The sequence below is a fragment of the Pseudochaenichthys georgianus genome, chromosome 22 (assembly GCF_902827115.2).
Source record: "Pseudochaenichthys georgianus chromosome 22, fPseGeo1.2, whole genome shotgun sequence".
NCBI classification, from domain to species: Eukaryota; Metazoa; Chordata; class Actinopteri; order Perciformes; family Channichthyidae; genus Pseudochaenichthys; species Pseudochaenichthys georgianus.
This window is the reverse complement of record NC_047524.1, coordinates 22,524,881-22,541,621: the sequence shown is the minus strand read 5'-3', so window position 1 is coordinate 22,541,621 and position 16,741 is coordinate 22,524,881. Positions and strand designations below refer to the sequence as shown.

At 41.1% G+C, this 16,741-nt stretch overlaps 1 protein-coding gene across 4 annotated transcripts in view; it reads left to right on the top strand.

The window, feature by feature from the left end:
• Positions 1–16,741, top strand: part of LOC117467345 (kinesin-like protein KIF6) — a 58,100-nt gene that overhangs the window by 15,864 nt on the left and 25,495 nt on the right. For all 4 annotated transcript variants that reach the window (XM_034110909.2, XM_071201649.1, XM_034110908.2 and 1 more), the window contains exons 6-7: positions 1,270–1,405; positions 9,075–9,272. In XM_034110909.2, coding sequence (XP_033966800.2) covers positions 1,270–1,405; positions 9,075–9,272 — 334 coding nt within the window. The remainder of the gene's footprint in view (positions 1–1,269; positions 1,406–9,074; positions 9,273–16,741) is intronic.

Sequence of the window (16,741 nt, the reverse complement as noted above, 5' to 3'; positions counted from 1 at the left end):
ATTATTAGGCTGTAATTTGTTATATACTGTTGGAATGGTAAGCAGGCCTATTGATTTGGGGAGTTAGGTGGTCCGCAAGTTTTTTTTAATGGTTAAGTGCTCCTTGGTATGAAGAAGTTGGAGAAACACTGCTATAGACAGACCAGGCCCGGTTCCAGAACCAAATGACTAAGGGTGCATCTGAGATTAGAGAGGGTGCAGTAGTAAAGTGCTATTTTTATAAGTGGGGAGTGTACCTAACATCCTCTATGGGGGTCCTCACCTCCTCTGGGGGGGTCCGGGGGCATGCTCCCCCGGGAAGATTTTTTTTCAAAATATTGAAGTTAAAACCATCAATCTGGTGCACTTTGAGAGCAACATTAAGAGATCTATGGATTTATGTGCTCTTTGCTTGATTATGCCTTCCCAGTCCCTTATCACATAGCCTATAAGAGCATAGCGCCAGTTGTTGTAGCCAGTTGTGGTGAAGGCATCTGACTTACTTGAACTAAAATGTCTACATGCATAGCAGAAGATGGCATCTTTTTTACATGAATATTCCAGCCAATCTCTGTTTTGAAACCATGAGCTGCAAAATGAGCGCCTCACCCCACTGTACAGGCGAGTTCGGTACTTTTTTTAAATATACCTGGGCAGGCTCTGTTTTGCAGAGGTCCTCTGGCACTTGCGGGCCGCCGAGGGGTGGCGGTGTTTGGGGTAACGAAGACGGCTGTGGCTGCTTCGCCTCTGTGGGAGAGGCGGGCAGGAGGACGTTAGTGTCCACGACAGTAACGTAATGTCCCCATGATCTGAACTGTTATTACCTGCAGTAGATGCAGTGTATGCTGGCGATAAAGGCTGGTTGTTTTAACCATTTTCTAATCCATCATTGACTGCTGTGCAGATGATGAATGTGCAGCGGCACAGGTCACGCGCACCTGACATAATAACGTTACTTACCGTTTAAATTGATCAAATAAATGCAGCAGACAATGCTATTCAACCACAATTACAATTTATTTTATTTCAACTATATTCTTCTTATTATTATTATTATTATTACTACTATTGTTAGTAATAGTAGGCAAAATGTAATATTTTTTACTTTTCATTTTTCAAATGAGGGTGCATAACGACTCAACTTATGCACCCCCGTAGAACCGGGCCTGAGACAGACTATAACAAACAGATTATTTAATTCTTAACAATATCTTTACAAAAATCTTGATCGATATCCCATTTCCTTAACTGGCATTAAATCAACAGTTAGCATTTGTGTTTTTTAAACAGATGATGATCATGGACAAGCAAAGAGGAGCGAATGGGAAAGCATCACCGACAGCAGCTGAGAGGGAAGACAGCCAACAGTCAGCAGCAGAAGTCACCAAACTGAAGGAGATGATGACCCACCGTGACAATGAGATCAGTATCCTTTGACCTGGTGGAGCCATCTTAAGTATTCTTTCCATGATTTGTTGTTTCCTTGTCTTACAAAGACCATAAGTCTGTTATTGATCGTCTGGTCAGAAGGCAGGGCTACACTTACTTGCTTTTTGTTTAAATAGCCAAAGTTATTTCTGCTACAGAAAGGACTTTCAGATGGTGACAGATGACTGCAGTCGATTAAAAGTTACATTTAAAGACACAGATCTTTTCTTTTACCATCTTTCCTTCTAAGTAAAGGTAAATACTTGTGTAACTTTTTTGTTGTCTGTCCTGCACCAAAGCAGTTTTTAGGCATTATTTTGAAAAGAAAAAGCAGTTTAATAGCTTAACGCCGATTCTTCACCGGAAAGTCGGCGGGCCGTCATTTCGCCAGGCAGTGCAGTAGCGCTACTGTCATGGTAACGGCCTCAGTGAATGTTTGCGCTCTCCAAAATGCCCTTCTAGTTGCTCCTCTAGTGTATATGTGTGTCAGAGGTGCAAAGTTCCATTCCACTAACGGAGAGCTTTCCTGGGCTTGATTCCCTGTCGTACTACGTTTGGCTTGTTTGTGCAAATTTAACACACCTTGTCCTTTTATCCCATCTATTAGTTGATGCTCCCTGCATATTGTAGTGTGATAAAAGGGGATGGCGTTAAACGGAAAAGGTAAGGTTAGGAAGTGCAGATCTGAAATGAGAATTCCAAACTTGTAGTAAAATGAGAGAAAATGTGCAATAACAAGTCGGTTTCAATTTTAAGTTCTGTTTCTGCATCCAGCCTCACAGTTGAATCACACTTCCTGTTAATAGTGATATTTTCATTTGCCAAAAACGGTATTCACCCTAAAGTAAATCAGCCTTTGTTATTGCACGTTTGGATTACAGCGTTTCTACAAACACATAAATTATGAAATCTAAATTGTCTTGCCTTCATCACCAGTGCCCCAAAGTAAGCATGAGATGTTGTTTTTATGTTCACATATATCTTCATCCAATGACTGCAGTTTATCATAGTTACTATTAATCATAATTATGGTATTTGAATATGATATTTCTAATAGCTTTATGGGATTATTCTCCCCTCTGCAGCTTGTCATTAGATCACAGCACATTAGTCAAAAAAATCGAGACGTCTGTTTGATTATTTAGCCACAAAAACCTCAGCGCTCCAAAAGAAACAGAATATTATCATGCAGATATTTCACCACAGTATTTCTTGGAACAAGTTGGTATAATGGGAAATCCTCCCTTCTCCTCTCCTCTTCATGTCATACACTGGGTTTCACATGATGCAAAAGTAATCACTCAAATTAGTACTGTGCGTGTTTAAAGGCGCATATTTCAGCCAGTAATGTACACACTCGGCTGACCATATTCCCCTTATGTTCTTTCTTTGCAAGGTTTATATATAAAGTTTCAGTAGCCTAAACTATCAAACCTCACAGTTGGGGGGGGGGGGGGGGTCTGTCTGCAGCATGTAACTCTATAGTTTAGGTTGACCAACGCTGCAGGGATGACATTTGTTTGTTTGTTTGTTTGTTTGTTTGTTTATTTTATTTATTTAAAGGACAGTGCACATTAATTCACATTGCTGTAAATGAGCCAGTATTAGCCAGCAGGCTAGTTTTCAACTGTTGTCCTTGGCAAGATGTTAACTGACCACAACAAGACTAGAAAATAAAAACATAATTAAATAGAGTACAGCAGACAACATCAGTACACCAATAAATAAATAGCAGTACAACAATAAATATTAGTTCCAGCCATATCATTTATTTCCCAGTTCTCACAGGGTTAATTATGGCAGAGTTCCCTATAAAACTAAAGGTTGTATCTCTCCCCCTGTGTTCCCATGCAAGGTCGGTGGGGCACCTGGTAATGCTTAGTGGACTTTGCTAGGGTTGTGACACATCCACCACTAACATGATAATTGAGCAACAAGGAGGAGTTTGTAACTAAGTTAAAATGTTGTTATACAGTCATTCCTTGATGCTTTTTTGGAAGTTCCTAATGCCTCCATGCTGGCGATAGGCTCTTAATACGCTTGGCTAGATGTGATACATTTTCGAGTTGTCCATCCATCAAATTCATTTGAATCTGAAATCTCGGGAAGGCCTCAAGGATTTATTTTCTAAGGGTGTTTTGGCCAAGATTAGCCTTTATTGGAGAGTGACAGTGTGAAAGGGGGAGACAGAGCGAATGGAAATGTGTAAATGGTCCCAAGCTGTCCCGTTACATGGGACACTCCTACAGAGGTAGCCAGACCTAGAGGAAATATATTCAAATTTCCAATCATTTCCAATTGACTGACTCAAGGATAAACCTATTAGACTCGACTCGCCAAAGGTCACCTAACAGAACTTGTTTGTATTTTTACCATATTACTATAACTTAGAGATGATGATTATGCACAAATGTCTTATATGATACAATTATGAGATTTTGGTCAAACATGGATGTAATTTCAACTTCACTGATTGGCGGAGGCATACAAACTTAAGGCGGTAATTATAGTTTGTAAATCTGTGCTAGCAATCTACAGAACATTTCAAGGACCAATAATATTCACAAATTGCCGATAATACAGTTTCATTTTCTCTTGGCTCACAATCGTGTTCAATGTATCCAAGAAGGATTTGGCTAATAAGTAATCATGTAGCAACAGTGATACGGCAAAGAAGGCTTCTCATTGTGTGGTTACTGCTTTGACAAAGGTTCCCTGGATTCTCTTAACAACTCTGTCCGTTGTTCAGCTTGATTTCTTACATCAAGGCTCCAAAATTCACTCAATAAAAAATAATGCTGACAATGTATTGCTCAAAAACTCTACAGTCGCCTCCTACTGAACAAAACATCTCTAGGTCTCATAGTTGGAGTAGTTTATGTTCTGGCTAGAGATTTTTGGCTCCTTATTTTCAGCTTCAGTATTAGCATGGCTCTTTAGAGACGGTGGATAGCCAGTAAAATATGTTGACAATGAACTGATGGATTCGTACGGACATTTGTTCCCGGACCACGCTACCCTGACTCTTCATTCAGTGCTACCAGCAGGTTGCCATTTCTCTGATTTATTGGTCTTTAGAAAGAATGTCAAAACAGAGGGGAGAACATTGCTTTGTGCTTTAGTGCCCACAAAAAAAGAAACCCATCAAATATATTAAAAAAGGGAATTGTATTCCGGCATTCCAACACATTTGATGGACATCACAGTATGAAAGTAGCATTTGCATTCTCTGCTAATGATAACACAGCGACTCACTAAGGGTTTTGTTTTCCACCAGCTGCATTTGGTTTTAGCATATATGTAAATCAGTGTTGATTGGATGAAATGACCTAAATCAGTCATATTGCAGATAGGATTTGTTAAAGGAATGGTCCACTCATTAGATAATTAATCAAAACTTCAGTATTTAGTGAAACGTTATGTTTAAACCATACCCTGAAGAAATCAGCGATATTCCCCGGTAAATAATGATTTTATAGCTCTTTTTTATCAAGACCTGTATATTCCGTCTGGCCACCGCCATGTTTGCCATTTTCAGTAGTCACGTGATGGTCGTGACGTCATCCATGCGTTCACTTTGTCAACACACGGAAACATGGCGGGGTATTTCAGTTCGGACTCGTCAGCAGAGGAAGAAGTTTTGACCAATGTGAAGAGATTGGATGGGGGAATTCAGCCATACATATCAGTATGACAATACGACACCCTCTGTCCTTAGACCTTCACATCGTACAAGGAAAAACTTCCGAAGAAAACCCACAGTTTAAAGGGAACATGGGAGAAACCTCAGGGAGAGCAGCAGAGGAGGGATCCCTCTCCCAGGACGGACAGACGTGCAATAGATGCCGTGTGTAAATTGAAGAGATAATACATTTGCAACATAGGTAGTCCAAATGTTTGGAAATGCATGTGTGTATAATGGGAAGATGATATAAGATACTATATGTATGCATGTAGTACCACCCTTGCTAGCGATTCCCTCTCTAGTTTAGCATACTCCGCTTCGTTGTCCCTGGCCATAGAATCACGATGTTATGGGGCCGGAAAAAACTGGGGGAAAATACACACTAGCCAGTCCTACGCTATATGGAAAGGCCACCAAAAACTGTCCTGGCCTGGACGCTAAAGGACGTTAAAACGGGGCTAGCCGCTGCAATGGAAATGCGCTATAACATACCTTATTCTTACTCCGAGCACTACTTCTGCTCCTCCGTCGCTTCACACTTGCAGAGGGCGATTTCTCAACTGGCCGAACTGGTGTCCTGGTCGGTGATGAAAGACCGATGGTACTGCATCTCCATTAAGTAATGGTTGTTCCATAGATCCCATGTTATGTTTGATCATACTCTCAGAGTAGTCGTCCGGAAATTTGAAATGTTCGCTGCATACATGAGCCTGTGAATCTTTCGGTTCGGGCCGGCCACATTTCGCTAGCCACTGCCTCTGAATGTACTTCTTACGCTTACCTTTTGGCAACAGATGGAACCGAGCATTCCGTGGATTGTTCCTATCAGAATTGTGGCAATATTTCGCGATACAGTGAGGCATATTTGAAGAGAGAAACTACAGTAAATAACATGGAGATCAACGTGTCCTCGAAAACCAAACGCATGGTTTACGTCACGTCCGGAAAATGGCGGCGCCCACAGTGTTGATGTTATTTCGGTATATAATCCGTTTAAAATCACTGATAATGTCATCGGATTAAAAAAAAAAAAAGACTGGCAGAGACTGGTCTGTTTTATCGGATGATAATTATTTAAAAATAAGTGTCATGAGCATACCATTCCTTTAAGTCTTTGATTGAACTGATTACAAACCTATATAGCACACTACAGGAAAGGGAAACCCCCAATAAGAATATAAGAACCCCTTTAAAGCTATAGATTAGATTAGATTAGATTAGATAGAGTTTTATTGTCTCCCTTAGGAGAAATTTGTCTTGGGCATCGAGATAATACACATAAAAAACATTCAGGTCAATCAGTCATAGATACAGAACAGAGATCACATATATCACATGGCAAAGAAACAACAAGAAACATACAGGTACCGAACTTTCCCTATTGCACATACATAATCAAATTGCACTTTCCCTATTGCATTCATACTGTACATAATCAAATATTGCACTTTTCCCTATTGTATTTATACATAAATCAAATATTGCACTATAGTATGCATCTTTAAAGGACAAAGAAAGTATAACCGCCTCACCATACTATAGCTTTTAAAAGCTTTAGGACAATATTTGCATTGTAAGGATATGTCAAACATTCCATTATCTAAATGCAATGCTGATTAACTTCTTAAACGATTTTGCATACTTGTAGTATATATGGTATGCTAAATTGAAGCAATTTGCGGCACTACTGAGATTGGCACTGCACCTTCGCTAGCTTTGGCAACAACATATATATATATATTTGGTGGGATGTCTGCTTTATTGGACAGTATAATAAAGAGTGACAAGAAAGATGAGAAGGAGAGATGGAATGCACTTCATGAGCTCAGTTTGACCACATTTTGAGTGCAAGGCATGTGAAGCAGCCCACAGATCTTACGTGCACCCCAAGAAAACATTTCATCCTGTTCTCGAGGGCTATGTTGGGGTTCAGCATAAATGAAGATATCAGATGCCGGAGATCTCGCTAATGGAAAAACCTGCTGAACAACCGTTTGAAGTAATGAATTGTATGAAACAATGACATAGGACCCACAGAAGTCATATTTCTCCGTTCAACTTGGCTGCTAGAGGTAGTTTTGATTTTTTTTTCCCGGTTTAGATTTTGGCAGTTTTCAGAGGGCTGCATGGTTGGTTTCTTTGGAAACTGTAATTGTAGACCTGGTTTCTTCATGTTATTGTTCCCACTGACATCCCGCTTTGTATCGGTGGACAGGAATATAAACCAACGTCTCCAACTCCTTCAAAACTACGTCCATGCCTCCTCCCGAATAATGACAATCTGACTTTTTTTCTACGAACATCCCCAATTATCTGCTGACCACCACAGTCTGGCCACAAGTGGATGTCTGCTAATCTCATGATAGAAGCATGCTTAAGGAATAGGCTAATGTGTTGTCTCTAAATTATGGGTTGTGATTCGGCCATCAAACACACTTCCATTTATAGTGGAAAAACAGGCACACAGGCACCGAGCTAAATATGTTAGGAGAATGCAATCTTTTATTCATGTAGTTAATGTAAATTAAGGATGTAGAGGTTAAACAGACTGTTTTTCGCTAGCGTACCTCTGATAGAATAATACTAAGCCATTGTCCCTCTCCCTATTTGTTCCCCGTGACAAGCTTTCAGTAAGATGTAAAGCAATCTTGGCAGCTTTCTGTAAAATAGCTTGATCATGTTTTTTCCCATACAATTCTAGTTCACACGATTACAATGTTTCCTCCGTCAGAAGGTTTGAGTGTAAAAACATGGCCTCTGCTAGCACCGTTGTCTCCTTTCACACCAGTGGTAGGAACAGCAGTGGTATACCCCTTTGATACAGCAAACGTAGCTCTACAAGTCAGAAAGCATACCAGCATTCATCCATCAATTTGATAATCACGTTTGAAAGTCCTGAAAGAATTTGTGCTCTGTTGTGTGTCTGTGTGTTATTATTATTCTAAGAAATGTGAGGCCAGCTGAAAGCAATTGATCGAATGCTGAGTAGTGCTGTACTTTTGAAAGCTTTTTACATTAAATGGAACAGAGTAAACGATTATAGTAAATTGTCTTAATGTATAGAGACATTGCATATGGAGAAGTACAAATGTGTCATGACAATACAAATGTTAACGGGATCTAATGAAGAATTCTTGCCTTCTCATGTAGCCACTCAATTACCCTGTCATAGATGCATATCTACACTTGGATTCAAGTAGACAAACACAAGAATATAACCTCATCAGTGGGGAAGATTTTGTGGAATCTTGGTGAAGTATGCAGCCTCTCTGGCTCCTCTTCTCTCCACTGATTCATCCCAGACCATGACATCTTCCCCAGCCTGTAAGGTCAGACGCTGAGAGCATGTCAGCACTCTGCCATTATTAAAAGCCCTCAATAGAGCTGGCTGCCTTTTTGAGGAACCCTTCATCCCGAAATCAATCCATCAATCAGTTTTTCCGCTTACCTGTATTTATTGAACTAGATTGTTGTTGGTTTAGTTGCCAAGAGATATAGTCTTATAGATGTCTGCTTCCTCTCCAGTATAATGGAAATAGATGGCATTTGGCTTGGTTTGGTGTTTAAAGCCCAAAAAATACATTTGAAAAACTCAACAGCAATGTCTCTTTCAAGAATTCAAGATCATCCACAGAGCTTGTTGTGAGCAGTTTCATGTAGGAACATTTCTACATCTCGTGCTGACACTAGATCAAGCCTCCTTGAGTATTTGCCTTGTTAACGGTTATTCGGTTTGCGGGTGTAGTTCGACAGAATAAAGAAGTCAAACTGCAACTAGGTCTATTGATTCTCTTTAGTAATTGGGTCATCCTTTTTGGAAAGAGACATTGCGTTTGGGTTTTTCAACATCTTTTTTTACATTATGCGCAAAAGAAGAGTGCCATGTAGTTCCATTTCATTGGAGAGATGTCAATCATCCCGTTTCCATCCAGTACTTTGTCCAAAACAAGATGAAAAAGATTACTTAACTCATTCCCCACAGGTATCCTAGTTAAGATGTTGAAGAAGGAGAAAAAAAGAGCCCAGGATGCTGTTGCTCAGCTTGCTAACACCGTCAATGGCCAGAGAACGGTGTCCCAGGATGCCTCAGGGTTGTCAACAATGCCACTATTGAGGGAAGGGAGCCCAGACAGCATCTCAACCGGCCATAGAGGACGAGCCATACAGCACATGAAAAGAGGTACGTTAAGAAACTAGATTCTGTTGTGCTTGTCTTTACAAAGCAAAGAATTGGAAAGATGTAAGACCAATCATGTTTATAGCTGCCAGAAGTGTTCTGATATTGATAGGGTGTAGCACTCTAAGCATTTCAAAATGGCGCACAAATTGAACTGTGACATGTTTGAGACATCTGGTGCTACTCCTTGTTGTGGCTCTGATAGCCAAGGCCCTCTCCAGATAGGATTGTTAGCCTTTGACCTGTCGAGGCAACACAACTACTTGGTTAGGCTTAGGAAGAGATCCTTGTTTGTGTTCAAGATCCCATGTCATGCTTTTCCAGTTATTACCCGTCCCCTTGTGTGTTATGTAGCTTTTTATGCATGTAAACAGTCACAAACCCTCAAAGTACACACTGTAGCGAGTACAACTCTAACACAGAAAATACGTGTCTATGCTGCCCCAGAACGCCTCGTTGGAGATTTTATGTTTCAATTTTTTTATTCCGGGAACCAAGTGACGTAACGACAACCCTTCCGTGGATTGGTCCAATCTTTTCTCAGCTGTACAGTGTGTGTGTGTGTGTGTGTGTGTGTGTGTGTGTGTGTGTGTGTGTGTGTGTGTGTGTGTGTGTGTGTGTGTGTGTGTGTGTGTGTGTGTGTGTGTGTGTGTGTGTGTGTGTGTGTGTGTGTGTGTGTGTGTGTGTGTGTGTGTGTGTGTGTGTGTGTGTGTGTGTGTGTGTGTGTGTGTGTGTGTGTGTGTGTGTGTGTGTGTGTGTGTGTGTGTGTGTGTGTGTGTGTGTGTGTGTGTGTGTGTTTTGCTGTGTCTCGCAGACGGCCACTGGGCTCATAGGGAGGGGGGGGGCAGGAGTTCCATCAAGCCGTTTAGGACAGAGAGAGATTACACATACTATACAGAGATGCTGTGAGAAACCAATGAGATTTTTGGAAAATTGCAATATAAATCTATTTAGTAGACCTCAACGATGGAATTATGATCAGTAGAAATGGCCATGACATGGGACCTTTAAAATAAGTATGTTTATTACGCAACATAAATATGTAACATTAGTTTGTGCTTAAGTTAAGTAACAAAAGCAAGTAAGGAAGTAAGCGTAGATTTTTTTGTTTCACGCAGGACTACTGCAGAACTTCCAGCAGTGAAAGTCCATGTTTTTTTTATTTATCTCAGTTCCAGTATTTGGCGGATTGCTCTAACCCGTGGTCTTGCATTTAGTGTCATTACAGTGTTGCAGTTGATAAGCTTATCTCCATTTAGATAAACAATGCCATATCTCTTCAGAGCGTTAAGATTACAGTGAAAGTATAACAGATGCCCCTTTCACACCAACGCCTTGTCAGCTCCGGCTCGGTTTTTCCTGTTCACACCGCAGCGGCGCCGCCTCTTAGCTCCGGAATCCGGTTCACTTCCAGCTCCAAAAAATTGTCGGTCTAGAGCAGGGGTGGGGAACCTTTTTCCTCTCAAGGGCCATTTCAATTTTTTCAACATCCTCCGAGGGCAGTACAAATTATTGACCTCTGCTTAAAAATCACAGCCCATTCATTTGGCCTTTCTTTCATGCTGTGCAAAGAAAAAGCAACCTCTTAATATATCTTGCCATGACTCGCGCATGCATGCACGCGCACGGTGTGGTATGACCACCAAACTATAATATATAATATATAGACACAAGATGTGTGCAAATGTATTTAGTTTCCTATCCATGTGCACATGATTTAAGTGGGGGGGGGACCTAACCTCCTCTAGGGGGGTGCGGGGGGCATGCTCCCCCGGGAAGATTTTTTTTCTTAAATGTTGAAGTTAAAAGCATCAATCTGGTGCACTTTGAGAGCAAAATGAAGAGATCTATGGATACATCTTTCAACACCCATATGAAACAGAACTGTAAGCAGATTTACTTTTTCTTTATGGATATTTTACAAATCACTCTCCTTTCAAAATGTATTCTTGTTTATTAATAACAACTTTTGTTTACTGTCATATAGTATTTTATACCTGTTTACTTTATTCTCTTGTTTTTTGATAACTATAATGTTCATATAAAGATGTGCCTTTACCTCACTGGTTGGAGAACAAGCTTCTTATATTCGTTAGCATAGCTAGCTAACCAGATGCTAATAACAACAAAGTTATTGACTGTATGATCAGTATGACAGATGAACAGATCGCGACTGGGCAACTAAGACACAGCCACGCAAAAACTGCAGCATGTGTACGGATTTATGGGTACTGCAATTTTTGAAGTCCCGGAGCGGCGTCCTGGTGCTCTCCGTCAGAACCATGGTCAGAACTGCACCCCAGTCAGACGAGACATATACCACGTGATTGACACGTTAGGCTCGTGTTGCGACCATGACCGTTGCCAGGAAAAACAGGCACTCGCTTGTTTAATTATTTTGCGGTCTACATTTCTTTAATTTTTTTCTTTTTTGCGTGTGTTTTATAAATTACCTCGAGGGCCATACCAAATGGGCCCGGGGGCCGGCGGTTCCCCACCCCTGGTCTAGAGGCAAGAGCTTCGGAGCTAAGAGGCGACGTCGCTTACGTCTCTCTCACGTCGAGGCGTGCAGGAAACTAAACCCACCTCCCCGAACATGGTTCGACTGTTATGCCTGCCTACAAGCAGTAGTGCCTATAAACACACTTTATAAAGTCAGGCAACACTAACCAGGCTTCGTGTGATTCTGTTTATTTGTGCCTTACTTTGACCATCCGTTCACTGTTATCGATCATTGTGGAGAGAGGCAGACGTGTTGTTTTGTTGCAGCTATCGGATGGAATCAATACATGGGCTGCACAGGTTGTCGTGTCCGACTATCACAAGTAGAATCATAATAAAAATACGCCGGTAAAATGTGCCTGTAGAAAACGGTTTATGCCACAATAGGATAGCAATAGCAAGTAGTCAGTTTAGCTTCGGTTGCTATGCTAACATCACCCATTTTATACCAGAGAAACTTTCATAACAGCGTTGTGATGCCAAACAGCGTCAATTCAGACTGACACACATTCACTTAAGGGGAACTGGGGATATGCATCAGCTGCTTGTGTGAGTCGGACAGTGAATACTTTAGAGCGGCCGCTGCAGTGTGAGCTAACCAGGAGCTAACGGGAGAATAAACTCCTGTGGAAGAGCAGCCAATACTGCAGCGGTCGGTAAATGCTGCAGAAACACATTAATAAACAATGAACCACGGCACTCTGGAGAAAAGCATAAGGTTGGAGAAGTCGTTATTTAATTTATTCTGGCTTTGTGTGATTAAAAGCAACACGATCATCGACCCGACGCAGTTGTTGTTGTGAGCGCCGTAACGCCGTTGGGGAGCAAATCAGCGATGTAAACGGTGACGTCATGACGCAGCAGCGGCAGCACCAGTCGGGCTCTGGGCGGTGTGAACAGAGCGGGAGCAGAAAAGGGAAACCGGAGCTGAACCAGAAAAGCTCTAGCTCGGAGCTAGAAAGGGAAAAGCGCTGGTGTGAAAGCCGCATCTTAGAGTCAGTTTGTAGCAGAGCCTTCAGACTGCAACTTCTCTTGGATTGCCATCTATGTGTAATTTCTTCAGACATGAGCTTGGTTTAAATGTAATAAGAATGAGGAGGTTGCTAAAAGTCAAGCTAATCAAGCTTTGAGATATCTTCCCTAGCCAGCGGCAGCATGTAGGCCTTTCCTGTTTAATTTTGGCTAAGTGGAGCCTTACGTGTGATGATAAACCTGAGACCTTATAACGAGCTCAGTCATAGCCATCGGGCACAGCGGCAGGAGCCAGAAACTCATCACAGCGAGGCTGCGCTCCTGTCTGCGCTAACCACAGCTCCGTCATCCTTTTTGACATTTTTGTGTAATGGTGCCCGGTGCGGTTGTAAGGCCAGCACGGAGCTAATTGCAAACAGGGACTCTGAAAGAAGAGCCTATTTAAAACAAACAGGTTTGAACTCTGTCCAGTCAGACTTCGTAAGCGATTCGGTTATTCATCGAAGGGACAATGAGGAGCTCTGTGATGGATGGCTATGAAGCAGCGGTTCATACAACCACTGATAAACGATGTGCCATATGTATATGTCTCTCCGAATGATATGTTATCTAATACGGAGCATGATCATTTGGGTCATCTCACCAGAGGATTTGTTTTCACTTGCCCCAGCGTTGCCTCCATTAGTTCCACTTCCATTCGGTTGACCTGTGACTGTGTGGCATCTGCGGCCTTACAATCACACACCACACAATTAGCCAATTGGAAAGACGAATTGGAAAGACGAATTGTAATGCCGTCTTTATTTGTTATTATATGATCTTGAACAATATATCACCCGTCCGGTTAGTATGATATCTTACGAAAGGTTATTTTGTGTTTTTTTTAGGCATTTTTCTGCGAATGTCCAGCAAAATTAGCAATGATTGCCCCTGTGCAAAGCCTGTTTCAGCAACAAAGTTTTTTTTAACAACAAAAAAGTGTTGTTACTTAAAGTGGACCTATTATGCTATATTGAAAAATATATTGTAGGGCCATACCTATATAAAACATGTCTGTGAAGTTTTTTGCTTAAAATACCAAACAGACCACTCATTGTAGCCATGCCTCATACCCCTCTTTTGCAGCGCTGTTAGAGAAATGCGGATTTTGGGTCCTTAGCTTGAAAAAAAGAGGAGGCGGATATAATGCCTGATCAGAATTCTACCGGAGATAAAGTTAAATTCTGCTGTGATAAAACTCCATCCTGTTTAAACCAAATCAAGAATTATTTCTGAAACAGTATGGAGCTCAAATGCTTTTTCTCTTGCAGGTTTATCACAAGGTGAGTTCCTTTTTTTTATTTCCCGCTTTTTAAACACATGTGGTCTCCAGTACAGGTTAGCTCTGAGTGTTAGCGAGGCTTGCTAATATAAACAAAGACGAGATTACGTCCAAAACACGTCAGGCATTGTTTCTGATAGCAACTTTCTGTGGGTCCGCCCCCGATTTGACGTCAGATCGGCAGCAAATCTGTATCAGCTCGTTGTACCCCCGTTTTTACAAGATTTGGACACGGAGGAAAAGAGAAAGGGTTTTATTTTCTGACGCTGCGTGAGTTCCCCGACGCACCGGGGACACATATTTATGTATAAAAGACATCACAAAGTGCATTTTGCATGATAGGTCCCCTTTAAGTATGGAAGTTTCGTTACAAAGTCTGGTTTATTTGGAACCCCCCACCCACATCCTCATGACGCAGACTTTTTTGCACCTGTCCCATGTCACAATTACCTTGGGTTATATATACATTTCTCAAACTTTACATGGGTATAAGACCAAACTGTGATAGAGAACAACCTCTCAGTGTTGAGGGAAAAGCGTTTCTTATGTTTAGTGCACTGGTGTTCACATGTTTTCCAATGAGCATCTGGAGGCCCCTATGAACAGAAACATAAATATAAATATCTACATGACCTACAGTGATTTGAGTTGCAATAAATCCAAACATTGAAAATATTACATGTAAATAATCCAGCTGTTTCATAATCAAATGAAAGAGGACACAAGTCATTTCTGTCAGACACACAAACACAAGTCATCGTGAAGAATCGTCCTGGCTCTTGAATAAATGTTGCACAAAGTGACTTTTGGCAAGGAAAACCCTAAAAAGTCAGCAGTATCTGCCTCAAAGGACATTTTCATATCTGTTGCCTCCAATATTGAGGGATGGGTTATTACGTGTTACAGCCTCCATGATCATGATACAGCGGATATATCTGCTAACTCCATGTCAGGATCCACACAAAATGGGTTGGGTTGCCTTCAAGCATTATAACACTTTATTTCACAAATGGCTAAAGAGTCATGTTATAAATCACAAGACTTTGTTTTAATGTCCACTCTATGAATATCAAATCAATGGCTGTCATGTTTCTTTGAGAGAGAAAGTATCACTTAGCCATTAGTTAAGGTGTTACTTGGAATCGCATGACGGATTCATGTCGCAGGTGCTAGTTTGCATTGATCACATGTTAAGCCCAACTCAGATTGTATGTGTGATAAATGACACTTGCTCCAATGCTGATGTACTGTGTCACATCCCACAAACAGAAAGTATAGAATATCTATATCTTTTTTCAAACCATTTTTATTTTTAAAAGAAGGTGAAATATTTCCGTTCCCAGATTATAAAAATATTTTTCCTTTGACCATGTTAAAGGTCCTTTGCTATATGGAGAGTTAGGATTATATATTTGGTAAATGGAAATAATATCTTAAACTGTAAAGCAGGGAAACCATTGGCTTTGCAAGGCAAGTTGCAATGAACATCTGTATCTATATTATATCCATGTGTGGGCAGTGAATTAGAGGGAAGCTTGTCTGTAATAAATGTTCAGGGTCTAAAGTTATCTATAAACTGAACATTTTCAATGCCATTCTTTAGTTGAACCAGTTACTGCATGTTTCTGTACTTGTAACTTGTCTGCAGTCATTTTAAAGTTTCCCATTAGCCTATAAGGCTGGGAATGCAATTGATATTTTTTCTGTGGTGTCTTTTTTAGACTAAATACACTTCTCTTTATTTGAACGCTTGAAAGAGTGCCAGCATTGCACTCTAACACACCCTGACTCATTGACCCGCAAAGTGAGTGAATCATTCAAGGGTGCTTACATTTGCTATGCTTGCTCTAATTGTTTAACTGTGTTTGTTTTTTCTTTTCCCACCTACTAAAAATGTAAAGCAAACACTTCAGCATGATCATTAAAGAGTTAGTGTCAGGGCTGCGTGGGGCATCAGAGCGATACACTGTGATCATGAACAGACTGGATTTCAGTGATAGCTTTTCTAATTTCAACATCGCATTGGAGTCATGAAGTCATTACATCCTTCTTGCACGCACACTAGACAATGACTAAATAGGTACCTTAGCCAACAATATTGGCGCTACATTAATTGTCCACTTTTTTGCGCAAAAAAGTGCTACCCTTTCACAAATTCCCACATCCTGCAGTCCCTTGCTACCACTTACACGTCCACTCTGGAATGCCTGTGTACTTTCCTCACACTTCATGAGAAATGTCTGTCTTTTCCTGCTCTGTTTGCAACGAACGCTGTGAACAGAACACAGGACAACGCTTGATGTTGACCAGAAACGGTCTGCATTTTGGGAAGAAAACACTTCCAGAACACGTTGAGCAGCTCCAGGAGGATCAGAGAGCACACCTCTGGCAATTAAGTCATTTCTGACTTTCCCAAAGAGTAGTACTGCTGATTTCTTTAAGGAGGCCCTTTTATGCTTCTTAGGGTTTTCCCTCTTCCTGTAGTGTGTTATATGGGTTTGTGTGCATGTAAATGGTCAGCAAAGACTACAATCCAAAGTGTATGCCAGAGGGAGTATTTGAGAACGTGATGTTCTAAGCCGTGACATCTCTAAGTGGTTGACCAATCACAACAAAGCCGGCCTGCTAACCAATCAGAGCAGGCTGGGCTCTGGTTTCAGACAGAGGGTGCTGCAGC